The sequence below is a fragment of the Pyricularia pennisetigena genome, chromosome 6 (assembly GCF_004337985.1).
Source record: "Pyricularia pennisetigena strain Br36 chromosome 6, whole genome shotgun sequence".
NCBI classification, from domain to species: domain Eukaryota; kingdom Fungi; phylum Ascomycota; class Sordariomycetes; order Magnaporthales; family Pyriculariaceae; genus Pyricularia; species Pyricularia pennisetigena.
In genome coordinates this window covers 966,970-984,311 of record NC_043744.1, presented here as the reverse complement: position 1 = coordinate 984,311, position 17,342 = coordinate 966,970, and the positions used below count along the sequence as shown (strand labels likewise).

The 17,342-nt window shown below is 50.1% G+C and overlaps 6 protein-coding genes across 6 annotated transcripts; 2 read left to right on the top strand and 4 right to left on the bottom strand.

Moving 5' to 3' along the window:
• Positions 1–2,499: 2,499 nt before the first annotated feature.
• Positions 2,500–3,565, bottom strand: PpBr36_04161 (uncharacterized protein; the record flags this gene model as incomplete). The annotated part of the gene is made up of 3 exons (XM_029891325.1): positions 2,500–2,759; positions 2,877–3,212; positions 3,292–3,565. 3 exons carry the CDS (start codon positions 3,563–3,565, stop codon positions 2,500–2,502), a joined length of 870 nt encoding a protein of 289 aa, XP_029750441.1.
• Positions 3,566–4,459: 894 nt separating this feature from the next.
• PpBr36_04160 (uncharacterized protein) lies at positions 4,460–4,795 on the top strand (the record flags this gene model as incomplete). The annotated part of the gene is made up of 2 exons (XM_029891324.1): positions 4,460–4,523; positions 4,596–4,795. The coding sequence occupies 2 exons, from the start codon at positions 4,460–4,462 to the stop codon at positions 4,793–4,795; spliced, it is 264 nt and encodes an 87-aa protein (XP_029750442.1).
• Positions 4,796–6,679: 1,884 nt separating this feature from the next.
• On the top strand, positions 6,680–8,460 carry PpBr36_04159 (uncharacterized protein; the record flags this gene model as incomplete). The annotated part of the gene is made up of 2 exons (XM_029891323.1): positions 6,680–7,789; positions 7,933–8,460. 2 exons carry the CDS (start codon positions 6,680–6,682, stop codon positions 8,458–8,460), a joined length of 1,638 nt encoding a protein of 545 aa, XP_029749544.1.
• A 305-nt stretch (positions 8,461–8,765) lies between these two features.
• On the bottom strand, positions 8,766–9,525 carry PpBr36_04158 (uncharacterized protein; the record flags this gene model as incomplete). The annotated part of the gene is made up of 3 exons (XM_029891322.1): positions 8,766–8,980; positions 9,069–9,264; positions 9,352–9,525. 3 exons carry the CDS (start codon positions 9,523–9,525, stop codon positions 8,766–8,768), a joined length of 585 nt encoding a protein of 194 aa, XP_029749543.1.
• A 1,131-nt stretch (positions 9,526–10,656) lies between these two features.
• On the bottom strand, positions 10,657–11,535 carry PpBr36_04157 (uncharacterized protein; the record flags this gene model as incomplete). Its single annotated transcript, XM_029891321.1, has 1 exon — positions 10,657–11,535. The coding sequence occupies one exon, from the start codon at positions 11,533–11,535 to the stop codon at positions 10,657–10,659; it is 879 nt and encodes a 292-aa protein (XP_029749173.1).
• Positions 11,536–13,744: 2,209 nt separating this feature from the next.
• Positions 13,745–15,483, bottom strand: PpBr36_04156 (uncharacterized protein; the record flags this gene model as incomplete). The annotated part of the gene is made up of 3 exons (XM_029891320.1): positions 13,745–14,775; positions 14,891–15,227; positions 15,331–15,483. The coding sequence occupies 3 exons, from the start codon at positions 15,481–15,483 to the stop codon at positions 13,745–13,747; spliced, it is 1,521 nt and encodes a 506-aa protein (XP_029749539.1).
• Positions 15,484–17,342: the final 1,859 nt, after the last annotated feature.

Here is a 17,342-nt window from a genome sequence, read left to right as displayed (position 1 = left end):
CGTCCCGTGTTAACTTTTCGTAAAATTGGTCCTTATACGTTGCGTTTTTCGCGTCGTTCCAATTTTCGTTCGTAAAATCGGTTATCGATTTTAGTTGCTAATATTACGTATTCTGTTCAAATATCGGGTCGTTTTTTTTTAACGAATTCGTTTTTAATTTTTTTTTTAAATCCCGTATAAAAGCGTGTTATTAGGGTTTCGGGGCCTTATAATAATTTGGCGGTAATTTGTCGAAATTTACTGGTATATTTGGATACCGATTTAATTTGGGTAAAACGTATTAATTTACGTTTAACCGTACGTTTTTCGTTTGGGTTGCCGAAAATTCCCCTAAAACATTTTTCGAAGTTTTCGTAATCGTCGAAAATGCGGTTGGTTTTAATTTTATGGTTTTTTTTTATTATAGTCCCAATAATTTCGTAGGATTAATTTAAACTAGGCGAACGTATCGCTTTTTAATAACGAAATTACCCAAATAATTTTATTACGTTATTATCGAAATTATTTTCGTTAAAGTAAAAATAGGCCCGATATTCTGTTAAAAATCCCTACAAAATATCTGGGGTGCTATTATAAAGTAATAATAAAAGGTATTTAATATGAATTTTATTAATTCGATTAATTTACTCGGTTATTCGTTCCTGGAATTGTCGATTTTTTATTTAAAACGTCGCGACTATTTGGCGTAATGCGTTAGCGTTGGCCGGAACGTTAATAATAAAAAGGGTTTAAGGGGTGGTTTTGTTGGAAAATATTATTTCGGCGATATTATTTAATATATTTTAAAATAACCTATTAAAAAAACAATTAAAATATTACGATTAAAGTATCAGGTAACCTGTTTTTAGGGTAAAGTTTAATGGGTTAAAGCAATTAAGCGTTTTAATTAGGTAATTGGGGATTTTTAATAATTGGGGTAAAATTATAATTAATTCCTAGGTCAATAGTAAATTAATTGCTATTAAACAATTTTAAATTAAGTTTCATTTATATAATAATAAGCGTGTTTTATATAAATTATATCCCGAACGTAATTTTTTTTAATTTCACTAAATTAGTAAAATCATTTCCTTTAATCCGTTGTAATTTTAAAAAATTATTAAGATTATTTTTTTGGCAATTACGTAAAATTACGTAATTCCATCCTTATGTAATCCTGCTTCCGTCGGTCGGGTTCCGTGTGTCGTTAGGAGGGGTGTGACCCCGCCTGGCCTTGTTGGTACCGGCCCAACTTGTCTGGTCGTAACACCTTTTTACCATACAAACCATTTCTGGGCTCGTACGCAGTGGTGCAGGGTAACTCATCCATAAGTATAGGGTGGGTATTAAACCTAGTACAGGGTAAGCCCCACTCGCTAACCTTTAAATCGCAACTCCTATAATATAAAATAAAACGGATAATATAATAACCCCGATAGCCCCACTTCGGCACTATACATTGTGGATTATATATAGATAAAGGTAGACCCCTTATAAGCAAAATAATGCATATAATCAACATTAATAAATTAATTTGCAAACTTAAAAATTGAACAGCACATATAAATTGCTAACAAACAAAATATTTAAATATAAAATAACTATTATGCATAATTAAAAAAGAAAGTTGCATGTATCCAGTTCAAAATCACATTGAATCAGGTATGCTCTCTGGAACGTCAAACGAAATATATTAGTATTAAATAATGCTCTTACTTTTTAATCATAAGTTTTAGTATGAAGATCTCAAAAACTAAATATTCTATCATAAATGATCTTACATTACATTCCAGAAAAATTATTGAATTAATATTATCTTTACCTTTATATAAGAGGTTTTTTTATGGTCTTATTACTATATAAACTGTATCTTATATTATAATACTTTGTGTACGTACAGTTTATATATATTTGAATTTTCCTCCTTTCAAAAAAATATATCGCTAACTATAATTAGCAATCAAATAAATAAAAATGCAGTATAAGTATTTTTAATCGCTTTGCAACATATTTTCTACTATACATTTATAGCATTTTGAATCGAACTTCAAACAATGAAAACAGGGTTTTGTCCAATAGCCTAATATCTCATTCAGAAAACGCCTTATATAGATAAGACCTATACGGTTAAATAGACCAATTTACGGATTTATATACGTACAAATTTCGCCCCTTATTGAAGTATTCGTTAAAATGTTATAAAACCTTAATCTTAACCTCAGGGTGACCACTTCCGGGTCATGACCACTTGTGGGTCACCCACTGTAGAAGAAGCACCGATTAGGGCTGCGTTCAAGTGCGGAAATTTGGAACGCCTCGATTCCTCGCAGATTTTGTCCTGTCATCAACCGGCAGCATGCTTAAGCGCAACTTGGGATATACTGAGGAGAACCGGCTGCAATTAAGAGATTCCCGCTAAAGATTAATTTTTCCGGTCTCACTTTTACAAACCGCCGAAGTTGAAATTAGGAAATAGGAACCGTCATACATCTTGATGGTCTCTGTCACGCTCTCATTCTCTCAGGAGGACTCAGGCTTATTCTTCTGCCCCCTGGCCTTTGAATGCTCATTGGCAGAGTGATCCCTGACGTAGGAGTACTCGCCCGGCCTCAACGCCCTCTTTTGCGCCCAGGTCTCCAGGCTGTCCCACCTGACGCATGTCTTGGGGGTCTTGGCCTTGACGTGGTTGCTGGGTATGCCGTCCGCGCCCCAGTGGAAGGGGTAAAGCGAGGTGTCGGGCCTGCACATGAGCGATTGGCGGATCATATCGATGCAGTGGTCTGGGTTTGTTTGGGGTGGGGTGGGGTTTGAAAATCCACTGGGTCAGCATCTTTGTGTTTGTCTGGGAAGGCAGATATGATGGATGATCCGGACAAGGACCAAACACAAAAGCTCACCTGAGTGCCCCTTCCCAAATGCCTCGGGATTCTCCTTTCCGCCGTACTTGGGGCCGTAATAGTCCCAGTGCAGCAGCTTGCGCAGGTTATTCAGGCAGTGGAGCTCGTGCCAGATGCCCATCGCCGCGGCGTACCCGTCGCCCGTGACCCGGGCGCGGTTGACCATGGTCTCGTTGATGAGCTGCATCTCATGAGGGCGGACGCGGACGTTGAGGCTGTAGAGGAGGTCCTCCCAGGCCGTGTCGAGCGCGTCCGACACGGGCAGGTTGAAGGGGTGAGGTCGGGGGTCGACCCATTCGACCCGCTTTTGATACTCAATGTGCAGGTCAGGAAGCGCTGGCAGAGGGTAGAAACCGATGAGCCCATTGAAAACATGTTACAATTTGCAAAGTGGAATTATTATGGTCTGACAAACCTGGAAACATGCTACTGAATGACTCTTGTGCTGTGCGGTGCGACGAGCCGCCGCCGCCGCTCTTGGTTGCGAAGTTGATGGTTGAGATGACAGCAATATAGCAGAGCAACAGACAGCAAACAAAACCAGCGATGTTGTCCCTCAGCCTGCTCCGCACCGACGTAGGTTGAGGCATGGAGAAGCCAAAATTGCTGCTGCTGCTCTCACCGTCGTCAGCACAGTCTTGGCTTAGCAGACGTTGATGCAAAGGCTCGGTTGGGCTGTATTTTTCCATAATGGGCAAGAAATCAAAGTAGCCTTTGAGAGATGGGTAAAAAGCGAAACGCCTGGCTTCATCGAGGATAGCAGGAGAGGGCTGTACCGAGATGTATGTATTTTATTGAGCCGACAGGTAGACGGGCACAATATTGAGCCCACGGGGAAGGGGGAGCGCGACACAACCCTCCATTCAGAATTCTGCCGAGCAACTCACAAGATATCCCGTCCAACGTAAGCCGCTTATGTTGATCAGTTGTATCACACAAACCTTCCCCGCTTTCTCTCCACGTTTCCAAGGCGCCATCTGTTCGCCCATTGAGAAGCGTTGATTGCATTATCTCCCGATGTCTTTTTGAACATTTACGCCAGCTTGACGTGGCATATACTGTGCAACCAATCTTTGAGGATGACAGCACAATATACATATCGTCTGCTCGTTGGATTGTGAAAGTGGCTGACTGCATGGCGAAAAATGCTGACTGCATTTACAGGGTGGCCAAAAGTAACGTGCCCCTCATCTGTTATCGTCAGGCTGTACTTTGTTGGTCAAGGCCCGTTTGGCAAAAGGCCGTTGCAGGTGTTGGCGGGGTGGCACTATTCTCCTCAGGCTTACTTATTTGCAAATCACTTCCTTTTTTTTCCCCTCAAGGTGCAGTATGCCATCTGTGATATACCGCATCTGCACTGTGTAAGATGGAATGTGAGTAGGGCATATCAAGCATTTGACTGGGAGATTCTTCCAAGAGTCCGAGAGATGGATATAAAGTCCATGGGTGGCTTGATCTATAGCCGCTCTAGCATGATATTCAAGCTGTATACGTTGTACTGCACTGCCGGGGAGACGTTTTAGTATCGTCTTGATCTCATCCCTGACCATCACTCCCTCTGATCTTCCCCCAAGTCCAACACAATGCTTTTCAAGACGTTTCTCATCGGCCTTCTGGCGCCGGTTGCCCTTGGCTTCGCCATCCCTGGTAATTTCGTTTCTATCCTGTCACAATGAGTCTCCTACCAAGTTTGCCTGCCATGTCTAACAATATCTCCAGCGAAGCGTAGCGACGCGCACATGAACCTACCCAACGTCGACCTCAACCGTCTGGATGCTCCCATCATCGACGAACACGTCAACTTGCCTAACGTCGACCTGAACAGGCTTGACGCCCCTATCATTGATGAGCATGTCAACCTGCCCAACGTCGATCTCAACCGCTTGGACGCTCCCATCCTTGACGATGAATCTTACTGAAGTGGACGTCAATGGATTTGCGTGGGACATTCATGACAGGAATGGGAGATGTATGCTAAGAATTGAAGTGGAAACCATCAAGAGGGTATGCGAACCAAGGAAAGATAGGCTCCTTTGAATTCAATTCCAATCAAATTTGTTTACTCTTGCTTATGACTTGACGGAAGCGATTGAACATTCGTAAGCCGCTTGCAAACACTGCGGGTGCTAGTTGGATCAATTCGAAGCCAGGCTACCCAGAAACCAACACGCATACCGATTTTTGGAATTAGATTTGGCGATATAGCGTTTGGGAGAGGTTTGCGACGCTGGGGAGGCTGCAGATCTGAAGCAAAGTATGGGGCTTTAGAGTAGTATTGCTCGATTTAGCAAGCGGAGAAGCGCCTACCAAGACTCCTTAGAATACGATTGCATTCCGAACTCGTCCATATTCGTGATTGAAATTGGTGAGCCTGGGCAGCCTGAGCAAAGATAGGACGAATGAAGCGTAGTAGATACCAGGGGTTTAGCGACCCAGATGCGTTGGCGATTTCATCATAAATGAACATAGCATAGTGGAATGTTAATCTGCAAAGCTAAGCGTGAGGCAATATTGATGCAAGATGCTGTAAATTGGCACTTTGTGATGTATATTATAATTATAATACACAATCCCATGTGGGACTTTGTCCCAAATCAGGCGCACACAATCTGCTTCTATTTTGTCAAGCGTCGTGGCTTATATCCGTCTTTTTTCACCATCTCACAGAGACCAATTCTGATAAACTCCCGCGCAGGCCCCATCTCACAAAATACACTCCATTTGGTATAACTCAGCCGTGGGCAATGGTGAAGTGGCTTGCAGAAACTGGATCATTTACGAGTGTTTTCAAGGTGGCTTGTTCCCAAAAGCCTGTTTCCGATCTTCTTCCTCTTCCTAAAACCATCGAATTCTTTCTTCCCATCTATTTTCCGGCATAGTTGCAGAACTGGTCGCGGGAGCAGATGTACTGCCGTGTCCACTAAAAATCCACAACAAAAGTGTACGCATTAAAAGATTTGTAGATTGTGACTTTTTGGGCGTGATAGTGATACCCAATCCTTTTTACATGGCTCTTGTAAGCAACAATCTCACCTTGTGTGCGTGTGTGTGGGTTTTGTGCACGTATACGTCACCGATGAAGCATAAGAGTTACGGATGGCAGAAGCCTAAAAGTGACAGGACGTCTCGGATCATTCATAATCATTACCATAGATCATGTGCGTGTGAGGGAGTAACATCGGAATAGCGGGTAAGCACCTTTGTGCTCTCGTGCAGATCTTCAAGATGCCCAATTATGATGGGCCAGTACGAGGCACACAAAGTCTGGGCGCGTTTGCTTGTCAAGCGCGGTTGGTTTCCTCAACAAGTCACTAATGCAGGCCGCCAGGTGTGCAACGGTTGCCAAACTGTCAAACATGTGGTGTAGCAGTCTACCTTTTTTTTTCCCTTGCCAATCATGTCCACAAGCGAGGTTTTCTTTTATTTCTTTTGTTTCCTTCGTGAGCTATCTTGTATGTCACCAACTTACCAATATCCCTTGAGTATTAAGCGCTATCTCATGCACATGCACGAGGCATCCCCACCTCCACGGGATGAAATGCACAAGTACAGCACGTTATCACTTTAGAAGCTGACCGGAGTGAAACTTCCGCCCAAACTTCAAGAACCATATCAGTCTAGTTGATTATGGTTTTGTGGCATCGGGGTTGTGTTGTAGAATTTTGATCCTTTTTTTTTTCATTGTTTTTTTCCGCTCTACACGATCACAACAGTCGTTTTCCCTTGTTATTTGCAACTTTGTGGAAGTTAGGAATCGAAATAAACGTGCAGCCATATCAGAACCTGCTCCCAAGCACGCCAACATGACCCTACTCACAGTCCCGACCGCGGCGATATTGCTGCTACTCGTTGCGGCGTTATTGCTGGTCCCTAGGCTTCGTTTGAAATCCCGCTTCCCCCCGGGTCCTCCAAGGCTCCCATTCCTCGGCAACATGCACCAGATGCCGACCTCCAAGGCCTTCCTATCATACCAAGAATGGTCGACGACGCACGCGGCGTCCTCCTCGGGCCTCCTCGGCTTCCACCTCGGCCCCTCGGCCAAGCTGCTCGTGCTCAACAAGTGGGAACAGGTGCGCGACCTGCTCGACCTCAAGGGCGCCATCTACTCGAGCCGGCCGTACGTCCCGGCGCTGGACTACGCCCTGCCGCCGCCGCACGACCAGCACGCCGCCTTCACGCCCTACGGGCCCAAGTGGCGCAAGCAGCGGCGCACCATCGACGACTTCCTGCGCGACCACCGCAGCGCGCAGAGGGTCGTCCCGATCCAGCGGGCCGAGAGCACGCAGATGGTCTGGGACCTGCTCCGCCACGGCCGCGACTGCCACGACTACATGCTGCGCTTCTCGGCCGCCGTCATCCTGGCGTCCGTCTACGGCCAGCGCTGCAGGGACGGCGGGCCCGGCAGCTGGAGCCACCGCTTCTTCGAGACCAACCAGCGCTTCGCGGACCTGGTCGACGCGTCCTCCAGCCCGCCGCCCTACGGCGTGTTCCCCGCGCTGCGCCGGCTGCCCGCCGCCCTGGACCCCTGGCGCGCGTGGAAAGAGCGCGCGCGCCGGCTCGGCCGGGACAAGAGCGACCTGTACCGGGGCCTGTTCGGCGCGGCGCGCGACGGGATCGGGCGCGGCCGGAGGCTGGACTGCTTCGTGGCTGACGTCCTGGCCGAGAACGAGCGCGCGGTCGCCGAGGGCAGGCAGGCCTACACCGAGGACGAGATGGTCATCTCCGCCGGCGTGCTGTTCGAGGGCGGCGCCGACACCACCGCCATGACGTTTGAGACCTTCTCGCTGGCCATGGCCGCTCACCCGGATGCGATGCGCCGGGCGCAGGAGGAGGTTGACCGCGTCTACGGCGGTGAGATGCCGCAGTCGGCTGACGCCAAGGAGCTGCCGTTTTTGATGGCCTGCATCTTTGAGGTAGGTCTTTTTTTTTGGGTGGGGGGAGGGGAGTGGAGGGGGAGGAAACGGGCTTGTGTGCCTACACCGTGCAGCTCCTCTTCCTGGTGTATGCAGGAAACGTCAACTAACGCACATCGAACCTCCCCCCGGACCTTACTTAGACCATGCGATTCCGCCCCCCGTTCCCCACGTCAATCCCTCACGCCACCACCGAAGACGACACGTACCAGGGCTACTCGATCCCCAAGGGGACCATCGTCGTGATGAACGTCTGGGCGCTGCACCAAGACCCGAACGAGTACGAAGACCCGGACCGCTTCTTGCCGGACCGGTTCCTGCGCAACCGGTTCGGGGCGAAGCACGACCGCGTCGAGGGCGGAGGAGACGACGCCAAGTCGCAGCAGGGGTTCAGGAGGGACACGTGGGCGTTTGGGGCCGGGCGTCGCGCCTGTCCCGGCAGGCGGTTCGCAGAGAACACCCTCCTCATGCTCACGGCCAAGGTGCTGTGGGCCTTTGACATCGTGGCCACGGGCGAGCTGGACTTGGACGTCAGGACTGGGTTCAAGGATTCCATCTTGATCGCACCCAAGGAGTGCTCGTTTGAGTTTGTGGTCAGGAGCGAGGAGAAGAGGGTAACTATTGAACGGGAGTGGGAGAAGGCCGATGTGTTTCTTTCGAGGTTTGAGTAAACTAGCATTGTACGTGTTTGGAGGCTGAGGACTACTTGGTTATGACCTGTGACTAGGCGGATGTCTGGCCAGCGTTTTGAAATCAGGGTAGGACTCGGGAGATCACAGACTTTATTCCTGAGCTGTAATTTATCTGCTGGTCTCTAGGTTCTTTGGGTTCCAAGGCATTATGTCTGTAAGATACTGGTGTAGGCTCTTATCTGCTGGGATTCCCAGCACTTGATTCGCCAGAGATCCCATCCGAGATTTCCTACAACAACAGCACAGTGGACAGGCGTTCACAGCCCGCGATCTTGATTCAAAACCTACGCTGTGGTAAGCCCGCCAGCAATAGCATCAGCAGTAGGAATGAAGAATCCCCACTCGCCGTCGAAGCTGCCTTTCCTGCCCAGGTCCATCGAGAGCATTGTGCGCTGAGAGTTGCTCACATACTCGAGGGGGCCGTCGGTAGCGACCACAAACGAACCCTGGCCGTCGGGCTTGGCGAAGATGCCGTTTCTGATGTTGAGCTTGCCGACCTCTGCAAGTTGTGTAAGTGTATGAATCATGCATGGCCTGCCCCTTTTTGACGCAGAAAGACAACAAGAACAAGAATCAACAATACGTACTGTCCTGGTTTAGAACGTAGTCAATCTTCAAAAAGTCAAAGTTGTTGCCGCCGTTGGTCCCGTCCATCGTCATGCGGTACGACACGGGCTCGAGAGGAAAGTAGCCCGCGGGCGCAGGGGGCGGGGCGCGGTTCTGGGTCGTGAGTAGTGAACGGTCCTTTCCATGCTGGTACTCGACCATGACGGCACCGTTGGCCTATATTTTTTTTCCCCCCCGAGAAACTGTCAATAACACATCTTTTTTTTTTTTTTTTTTCTTATGGAAATACAGCAGGATACTCACCCCAGCTGGATAAATCAGGTTGATCCTAAGGTCACGACCCAGTCCCATCACCTCATTAAAGTTACCGTTTTTGACAACCACGACGTCTTGCCTCGGCTCCAGAGCCACGGCGGAGGGGAGGGCCGCCACTGCCGTAATCTCGGCAACGACAAGGAGGAGCTTAGAAAAGTACATTTTTGTGTGATTGTCCGTCGGGTGTATTGGCTGATGTGGCAGGTAACGAACGCAAGAGGGATGGTGCCAGACGATTTCCGGTCCAGGACGAGGAGGAGGAAATGGAACGATTTTATCGTTGGTCGGCGAAGTGAATAAAATTCCATCCCAGTAAAACGCCAAGGCTCCCGATTGACCCCTATTCCCTGGCGGAAGGCGCGCAACTTCTCATTGTGGCTCTCAACGTCGGAAACAAATAAAACAAAATCCCAAAGACTGGTAAGCATCGTGACATTTGACACTCAAAGTCAAAGTTTTAGCGTCGTCGTATCGTGATGGGGCATCAGCAACAGGCGCGGCAATTCTAACCCCGCCAAGCCAATATAAGCCTGGGTTCGGGTGGGGGGTTTTTGTAGAAAACGCTCACGTTCGCGGCCGCTTTGACCAAAATTGAGCGTTACCGTCCCCGGGATTTGCGGGTGGAAAATGTGGCTTGTTGCCCGGCTTGGGCCCTGGGTTCGGTAAATCCTGCCTGGCTGCACGGGTTGAGGCGAGGGTGGGATGGAACTCGAATTGAGCTGATAGACTGACCAAGCAAAATCGAGTTACTTTCACACCAGGGACGACGCTCGGGAAACCAGACAAATGAATGTGCAAATCAATTTTCGACAAACCTTGTTATCTGGTCCAATATCGTCAAAGAGTTGGCTAAGTGCCTTGCATTCTCTGCCAGTTGGCATGGTCCCTACAACGATGCAATAAATGAACGAATCGTACAGTAGACTTGCCATGAAACAAATGACAAATGCAAGGGGAAACATTTACCGCCCGAGCCACCATAAACACCCCACTCGAGATCCATCCAGCTTATTCTAAGCTTAAAAATATACAAAGATAATCTTCATTATCGGACCCTGAGGCTTTTAGTGATCCTTGGCTCCTGCATGAAGCCCGTATTCCTACATCTTTGAATGCAAGTTTTATTTGACAAGTTGTTAAAAATTCCAAACATGCTATCACCGACAACAAGCCAGCAGACTGCCCACCAAGCAAACAAATGGTCACCCGTATCTATATTTATAACGAACAAGCCTCCTGCCTAAATCAAACTTCCTCCCCGCCCACTCGGACCTTCACGACCCACCCGCCTTTTCAATTGCCGCAGAACTGCATCGTGCAGCTATTACCGGGGAGGACGCACGTCCCGCAGCTTTCGTTGCAGCACTCCCATCCGACGGGGCAAACCGTCTCCCTGCCGCACCGGGGACCCGACTCCGGGAGGCAAAACTCCTTGGTGCAGCCCTGGCCGGGCTTAGTGCAGTAGCCACAGCTCGCGTTGCAGCACGTCTCGTCCGCCTGGCAGATGTTGGACCCGCAGACCGTACCGTTGCTTTGCTGCTGCTGCTGCTGCTGCTGCTGCTGCTCCTCCTCCTCCATCTTCTGCTCGAGCTGCTGCACCGGGGCAGCGGCGATGCGCGGGCAGGCCATGTCGGGCGGCGTGATGCAGATGCCCAGGAACTGATTGCAGCAGCGCTGGCCGTGCGCGCAGACCACGTCCGGTCCGCACTGCTGCTCCGCGATCGGCACGCACTCGGCCGAGCTGGCGTCCTCGCTGGGCCGGCAGATGGTGGTCCCCGTGCAGACGACGTCGTCGCAGGGGCCTGCCGGCGCCGGTGCCGTCGGCTCTGCCGGGGTGGTGGTGGTGGTGGTGGTGGTGCTCTCGTCGTCGTCGTCGTCGTCATCGTTGAACACCGGGCCGCTCATGATGCAGAACATGTTGGGCGGGCTGACGCAGATGCCCCTGATGGGGTTGCAGCAGCGGCTGCCGTGGCCGCAGACGACGTCTTCGCCGCACTGCTGCTCCGCCTCGGGCACGCACCGGCCGGTCGTCCCGTCTGCGCTGACCTGGCAGATGGTGCCGGATGCGCACCGGATGACGTCGCAGGGGTTGCCGCCGGTCGGGGTGGCCGGCGCCGCGCTGACCAGGGAGGTCGCGGCGGCGAGGATGGCTGCGACGGTGAAGGACTTCATGATGCTGGTGGTGCAAGGTTGGGGATGTGGTAATTGCAAGCCAGGCTTTTTTTTTTCAGACGTTTCTCGTCAAGGCTGTGGGTGGGTACGCTTTCAAATGGTTCAAAAGTATGTGGCTGAATTGAACCCGGTTGTCGCTCTGACTGTGACTGCAATTGTCTCAAATACGGACCGGAGGGCCCATCTTCTTATAGATGGCCTCTCTTACCATCACAGACTTCCTCCGGCCCGGTCTTTCCAGGTGAGTCGTATCCCAGATAATGACCCAACTGCCCGCCAAGCCAGACCGAAGAGACAAAATCCCCCATCCCCCTTTCCAAGAAACGCCCGCGCCTTTTTTTTTCCTGTCAAAGTTGTGGCTGTTTTTGGAAGAACCAAACCAAATAGATTGGTCGACGCCGCTGAAGATCGACAGGACCCAAGCACCGAGCTGCGGCGCCAAAATGACGCCTGCCCTGGTCTAGCCCTTTCTTGGCATTCCTCTGGAGCGAGGGCCGACTCTTCGTATTCCCGGTAGTCCTGGCCCGCACGTTTTCCGTGTTAGTCGGTGTTTGTATTTTTGGTTCCTTGTCTTATTATCTTAAGCCGGGCCCCGGACGTGGCGGTTTCTTGAGTGGCTGACATCATTTGGGGAAAGCTATTGGTCAAGTCACGCGTTTTGATGCCTGTTCTGTTTTTGTTTTTTTTTTTTTTTCGTATTAATCTGGGGAAACCATTTCAAGACAACTAGAGCCGCTGCAAGAACGCACATGTGGAATTGTTTTGGCAGAAGCTTCTTACTGCGTCTTACAATCTGCCGATCCCCAGCTGGCTTTCACCCAATCAACTCTTCATATCACAAGCTGTTGGATTTGAAATGTTGGAATTTCTTGTCAGTTTGCGGGAAGAATGACCGTCTTACCGTCATCTTTTTTTTTTTTTTTTCTATTCGGTTTGTAGGATTCTTTTCGCGTTAGACCCGGCCCAATTCGTCCGCTGACATGTGTAAAATCATTACTCTCCCTTGACCTTCACGAGTAATGAAAAATGTCACTGATCTTGGTAAACATTCTGTTGGCCGGTTTTCCCGGCTTGGATACAACTCGCGCTGTGTGCGCCACATCGGCCCGCTTATGCCAACCTATCCAAGATGGCTGACCTTGGCTCTTGTGAATCAATAGTTATGAAATGGAAGACGCGTCTTTTTTGCTTTGCCGCACTTGGAATTTTGGGAGGGTTTCCCGCGGTATCAAAATACGAAATACGGCCGATGTACATGCGGATACTCTTTTTAAGCTTAGAGTTGATAGTATCTTGTACCTCGTTCATGGAAACCCTTGGGACATACCCTGCCGAACACACACTATAACTATCAACAGTTGAATATCGTTTTTGGCAAACCTTGACGATAGTAAGTGTAAACGTGAATTTCGGGCATTTATTTTCATTGCTTTGGTTCACCGTAACCAAGTTTCCCCTGTTTCATAGCCCGCGTAATATTATAGTTGCTTATGACACCTGACCCTGAGTCGGTGTGATATTTGAAGCGTGTACGAATGGTCAATGGATCCACGACAAGCGAGGCATAAGAACCATGATAGATATTTGATTACGGGAACTTCGGCTACTCTTTTGTGTTACTCTCCCTATCTCATCTTATCATTGCGTGCCGCCTGATGTTTGGCAAGCTTATATTTCAGCCACGTAATGCATCTCAATACCCTTTTTGGGATTAGAATGTGATAAAGGGTGACTTTTGCTGTCATGGGTTGAAAAATAGAAATCATCTTTATCTTATCTCAAGGCTTTACTACTGGCTTCAGCCGAGATTTGAAGGCAGAGAGCCCACCTGAGCTGCTGTAGTTGCTCCGTCACCTTTTCACCGACAAACGCCGCGAGCCTGACCGAGAAAGGCCATATTACCTCTGAATCCAGCTAGATCTGTCAGCGCCAAGCTCGCTGAATGAGTTTTTTTTTGGCCAGAGATGTGTATGACAGTGAACAATATGGCCATTTTGGGATTGCTAAAAGAGGCCAAAAAGGGTTTATCTAAAGTCGATAGCAGATAAGCAGAGACGAAGAAGGGAATGCTTGAAGTTTTCAGGTAGAAAGTGCCACAATAATATGATTATGCGTTCATAAGCAAGGACGCAAGCCGGCTGTTTTATTCTTGAGTTCTACACACACACACTTTGAATCATGACAGCCAAACACACTGCAGCAACCCAACTCAAATCTTGAAGCCCTCCGTCTTGCCGGCAAAGAACCTCTCGGGGTCAACAGCCTCCCTCGCCGCGGCAGCCATCTCCCTGGTCTCCGGCCTGAGCCTGCCAAAGTAATCCTGGCGAAAGTAGGCATCGTTGGCAAACAGCGGCAGGTGGGCATCCGCCGGCAGCTCCCCGGCCGCCTGGCCCGCGACCACGCGCTCCCTGACGCCGTTGTACGTGTCCTGCATCGCGCGGTCCACGACGTCGCGCTCCCGACCCTCGAGCAGCCAGCTGTAGTTGTACTCCATGACCATCAGGTCCGTGTCCTCGTCGAGGTCCAGCAGGTCGCCGCCCTTGGCCCTCGCCACGGCCGCCATGGACCTCGGGACCGGCTGGTACGCGGTGCTGGCGACGAGGCCGCCGACCTTGAGCAGCGCGAGCGTGCTGACGTCGCGCCAGTTCCTGTGCACGTCCTGCAGGGTCGAGGCGGCGACGGCGGACGAGTTTCGTCCCGCCGGCGACGGCATGGGGATCGTCTCGGTGCCGATGGTGTAGAGGCTGCCCTTGAGCACGGCCCAGTTGTTGAAGCTGACCAGGTCCGCGTAGGTGCGCGTCTTGGTCGTGTCCATCCAGGGCTTGATGGACTGGAAGCGGTCGAACACGCCCGCCGGCGGCCGCTCGCCGTTGTAGTACAAAAACATGATCCAGAGGTCGACGACGCCGAGCCCCGTGCGCTCGGCCGTCAGGATGATGGCGGCTTTCGGGTCCGGGTAGTGCATGGCAAAGTCGGCGACGGCCTCGAGCAGCGCCGCGTCGGTGGCTGGCGTCGCGTTGAAGAAGTAGTTGCCGCCCCAGACGGTGCCTTGCTTGTAGGCCTTGACGGTGAAGCTCGTCACTATGCCGTACGTGTTGCCGCCGCCCTTGAGGGATTTGAAGAGGGACGGGTGGCTGTCCCGCGTCACGTTGATGATGGTGGCATTTGCCAGCACGAGCTCGAACGACTCGACCGAGTTGGCCGCCCAGCCATATTCGGTTGACATGAAGCTGAGGCCGCCTGGATGTTGTCTTTATCAGCACAAGCCCTTGTGGGATTTATGTATATATATATATATATATATATATATATATATATATATATATATTTTCGCCGCCGAAAACCGAAAACTCACCCCCTAGCATGTATCCCCCGACTCCAACGTTGCCCAAGCGGCCACCAACAACGGAGTAGCCAGAGCCGTCCAGTTTGTCGGCGACCTCGTCCCAACGGTTGCCCGGACCCAGCTTGGCCGTCTCAGTGGCGACGTCAAGCTCGACCTGATTCAGGTTCGCAGTCGAGATGAGCGGCCCACCGTCTATGCTGGCAAAGTAGAGGTTCGGGTTGTGGCCACCAGACTTGATCGCAAACGACTCGTTCGTCTCTCGCAGGGCCTCAACGATGGCAGCGACCTCCTGCGCGTTCTTTGGGTATAGGATGCAGGAAGGGTGGAGTTTGCCGCATCCGGTGCTCTTGGGGGATACAATGTTAGCCCTGGACCCGTCGTTGTGAGTCGTGACGATGACTAGACTAGTGCAACAAGTCTCGGATCTATATCTAGATTAATATTCTTACCCAATATTCGAGCTGCTCTCCGGACCATTTCACACTATAAGGTTTGGCGATCTGGATCTCAGGGGACGAGCTCAAAAGGGTGCTGCAGACGTCGGCACGAGCCCCGTGTAGAAGCAGCAGCGTGGCCACGCCGGCCTTCTGGAGGTTGAACATGATCGCCACAGGTAACAATATGGACGGTTGGCAGACGACGGGGTCAAGCGAATGACAGTCACGGGCGACATCGGCAGCCAAGGCAAGGCATGTGCGAGGAGTGAAGCAGGCAACATGTCGATCATCGTCGGCGGCAAACCCTTTTATATATTTACATATTGTACTTTAGGTCGACCCTCCACGGTCCTCATAAGCAATGTGAAGCCCCCGGTATGTCCATGCATCCCCATCACACGATCAACCCCACAGCGATTAGCGGGTTTTTGACTCGCCCGACGGTCGAAAGCCAAAAGATAGGCAAGGACTGTAGACATTTTCGCGCTCCACAGGTCTCGTCAGCGGATATTTCGTTTCCGTCGCGGCAGGGGTTCGCGTGCGTTCAGCTTGGCCTTGGCAGACAAGAGCTTCAGGCTTTGCCCCCAGGATGTGTGCCGAACTGCCTGTTTGCAGCAGGAAACTCGATGGAGAAAGAGGCTACTGTTGACGGCATGGGCTACAATAGGGGAGAAAATCCAGTACAAGATCAGCAACCCAGAGCGGACCACAAACGACAGCCGGGATGCACGCCTTTCTGCCGTGTCACGAATTTCTAGGACGTAGTGTCACCAAATCCTACAAGCTGTGCAACAAAGAAAAAAATAAAAATAAAAATAAAAATAAACCATCATTCTCATCCAAGTCAAAATGAAACAAAACGCAGAGTTCCCGTGTTCCCGGTGGCTGCAGGTGCCGGGCCCCAAAAATAGTTCCCGTTAGACCCCCCGTGATTGGAAGCTTCCGCGATAATGTGTGCCGTCGGTCGGCTTGCTGTCTCGACGGAAGCAAACTTGTATACTGCAACGTCAAGGTGCCAATCGCCGAGTCTCGCATGAAGCTTGACCCGGGTGGGCAATATACCTCCGTGCAAAATAGAAGGAATGCGCATGTATGCAGGGTAAAGGGCAAGCAAAGGGAACAGCATACGTCATTCCCAGCTGCTGGCGGCATGAACCAGCAAGACAAAATACGTGGCACAAAGAAAGGGAACAAGAAGAAAAAGAACAGCACGGAAAAAAAAATGCCGTTTCCGGGCATTCGTTAACGAGAAATCCAAACTATTCAAAAAAAGAGAAAAGGAAAAATTCCCTTTTCAGGACCGAGCTGAATTCCTCATGCGGAATTTAACCGCCCACATTGGCTCGTGACACAAATCCCAATTTCGCACCAGGATTCACCAGGGTCCACTGAAACTAGCCGCCGTTTGTTTCGCTGGCGCCGGTCGCTATTTCAGCGACAGTTTTTGCCCCAGACAACAAACCCTTGATTTCCATGCGATGCGAAAGCAAGTATCATTATCCCCAGATTGTAATCGCTTGACACTTTGCCTTTTTTTTTTTTCTTTTTTTTTTTCTTATACTTTTTTTCTTTCACTTTTTTCTTATCTTTTTCGCTTTTTTTTTCTTATACTTTTTCTCTTTTTTTTCTCTTTTCTTTTCTTTTTTCTTTTCTATTTTCTTTTTTCTTTTTTTCCCTTTTTTTGGGGGTGGGGGTCTCTAACCCAGTCACAAAATAGAAATCCAGGCCTGAAGCAAACATCCCCTGGAAATATTCCATCAGTGACATCACCAACCACTCCGCCTGCACCGTTCACTTGGGGTTTTTATAGTACATTAGGTGCCAATCGCACGCTTGATAACTGTTTCTCCCGCCGACCGTCCCGTTCTCAACCCTCAGCCGGATGCATGGCCAGATCGAGGAGAAAACCGGTCGGACGTGTCTCCAACGGCCCAACAAGCTCCAGCAGTCACGAAGATCACCAAGTTTCTCACCTCGCATCTGCCGCAAGCTCCACTATAGTACCGGGAGGCCCATCTGCTGAT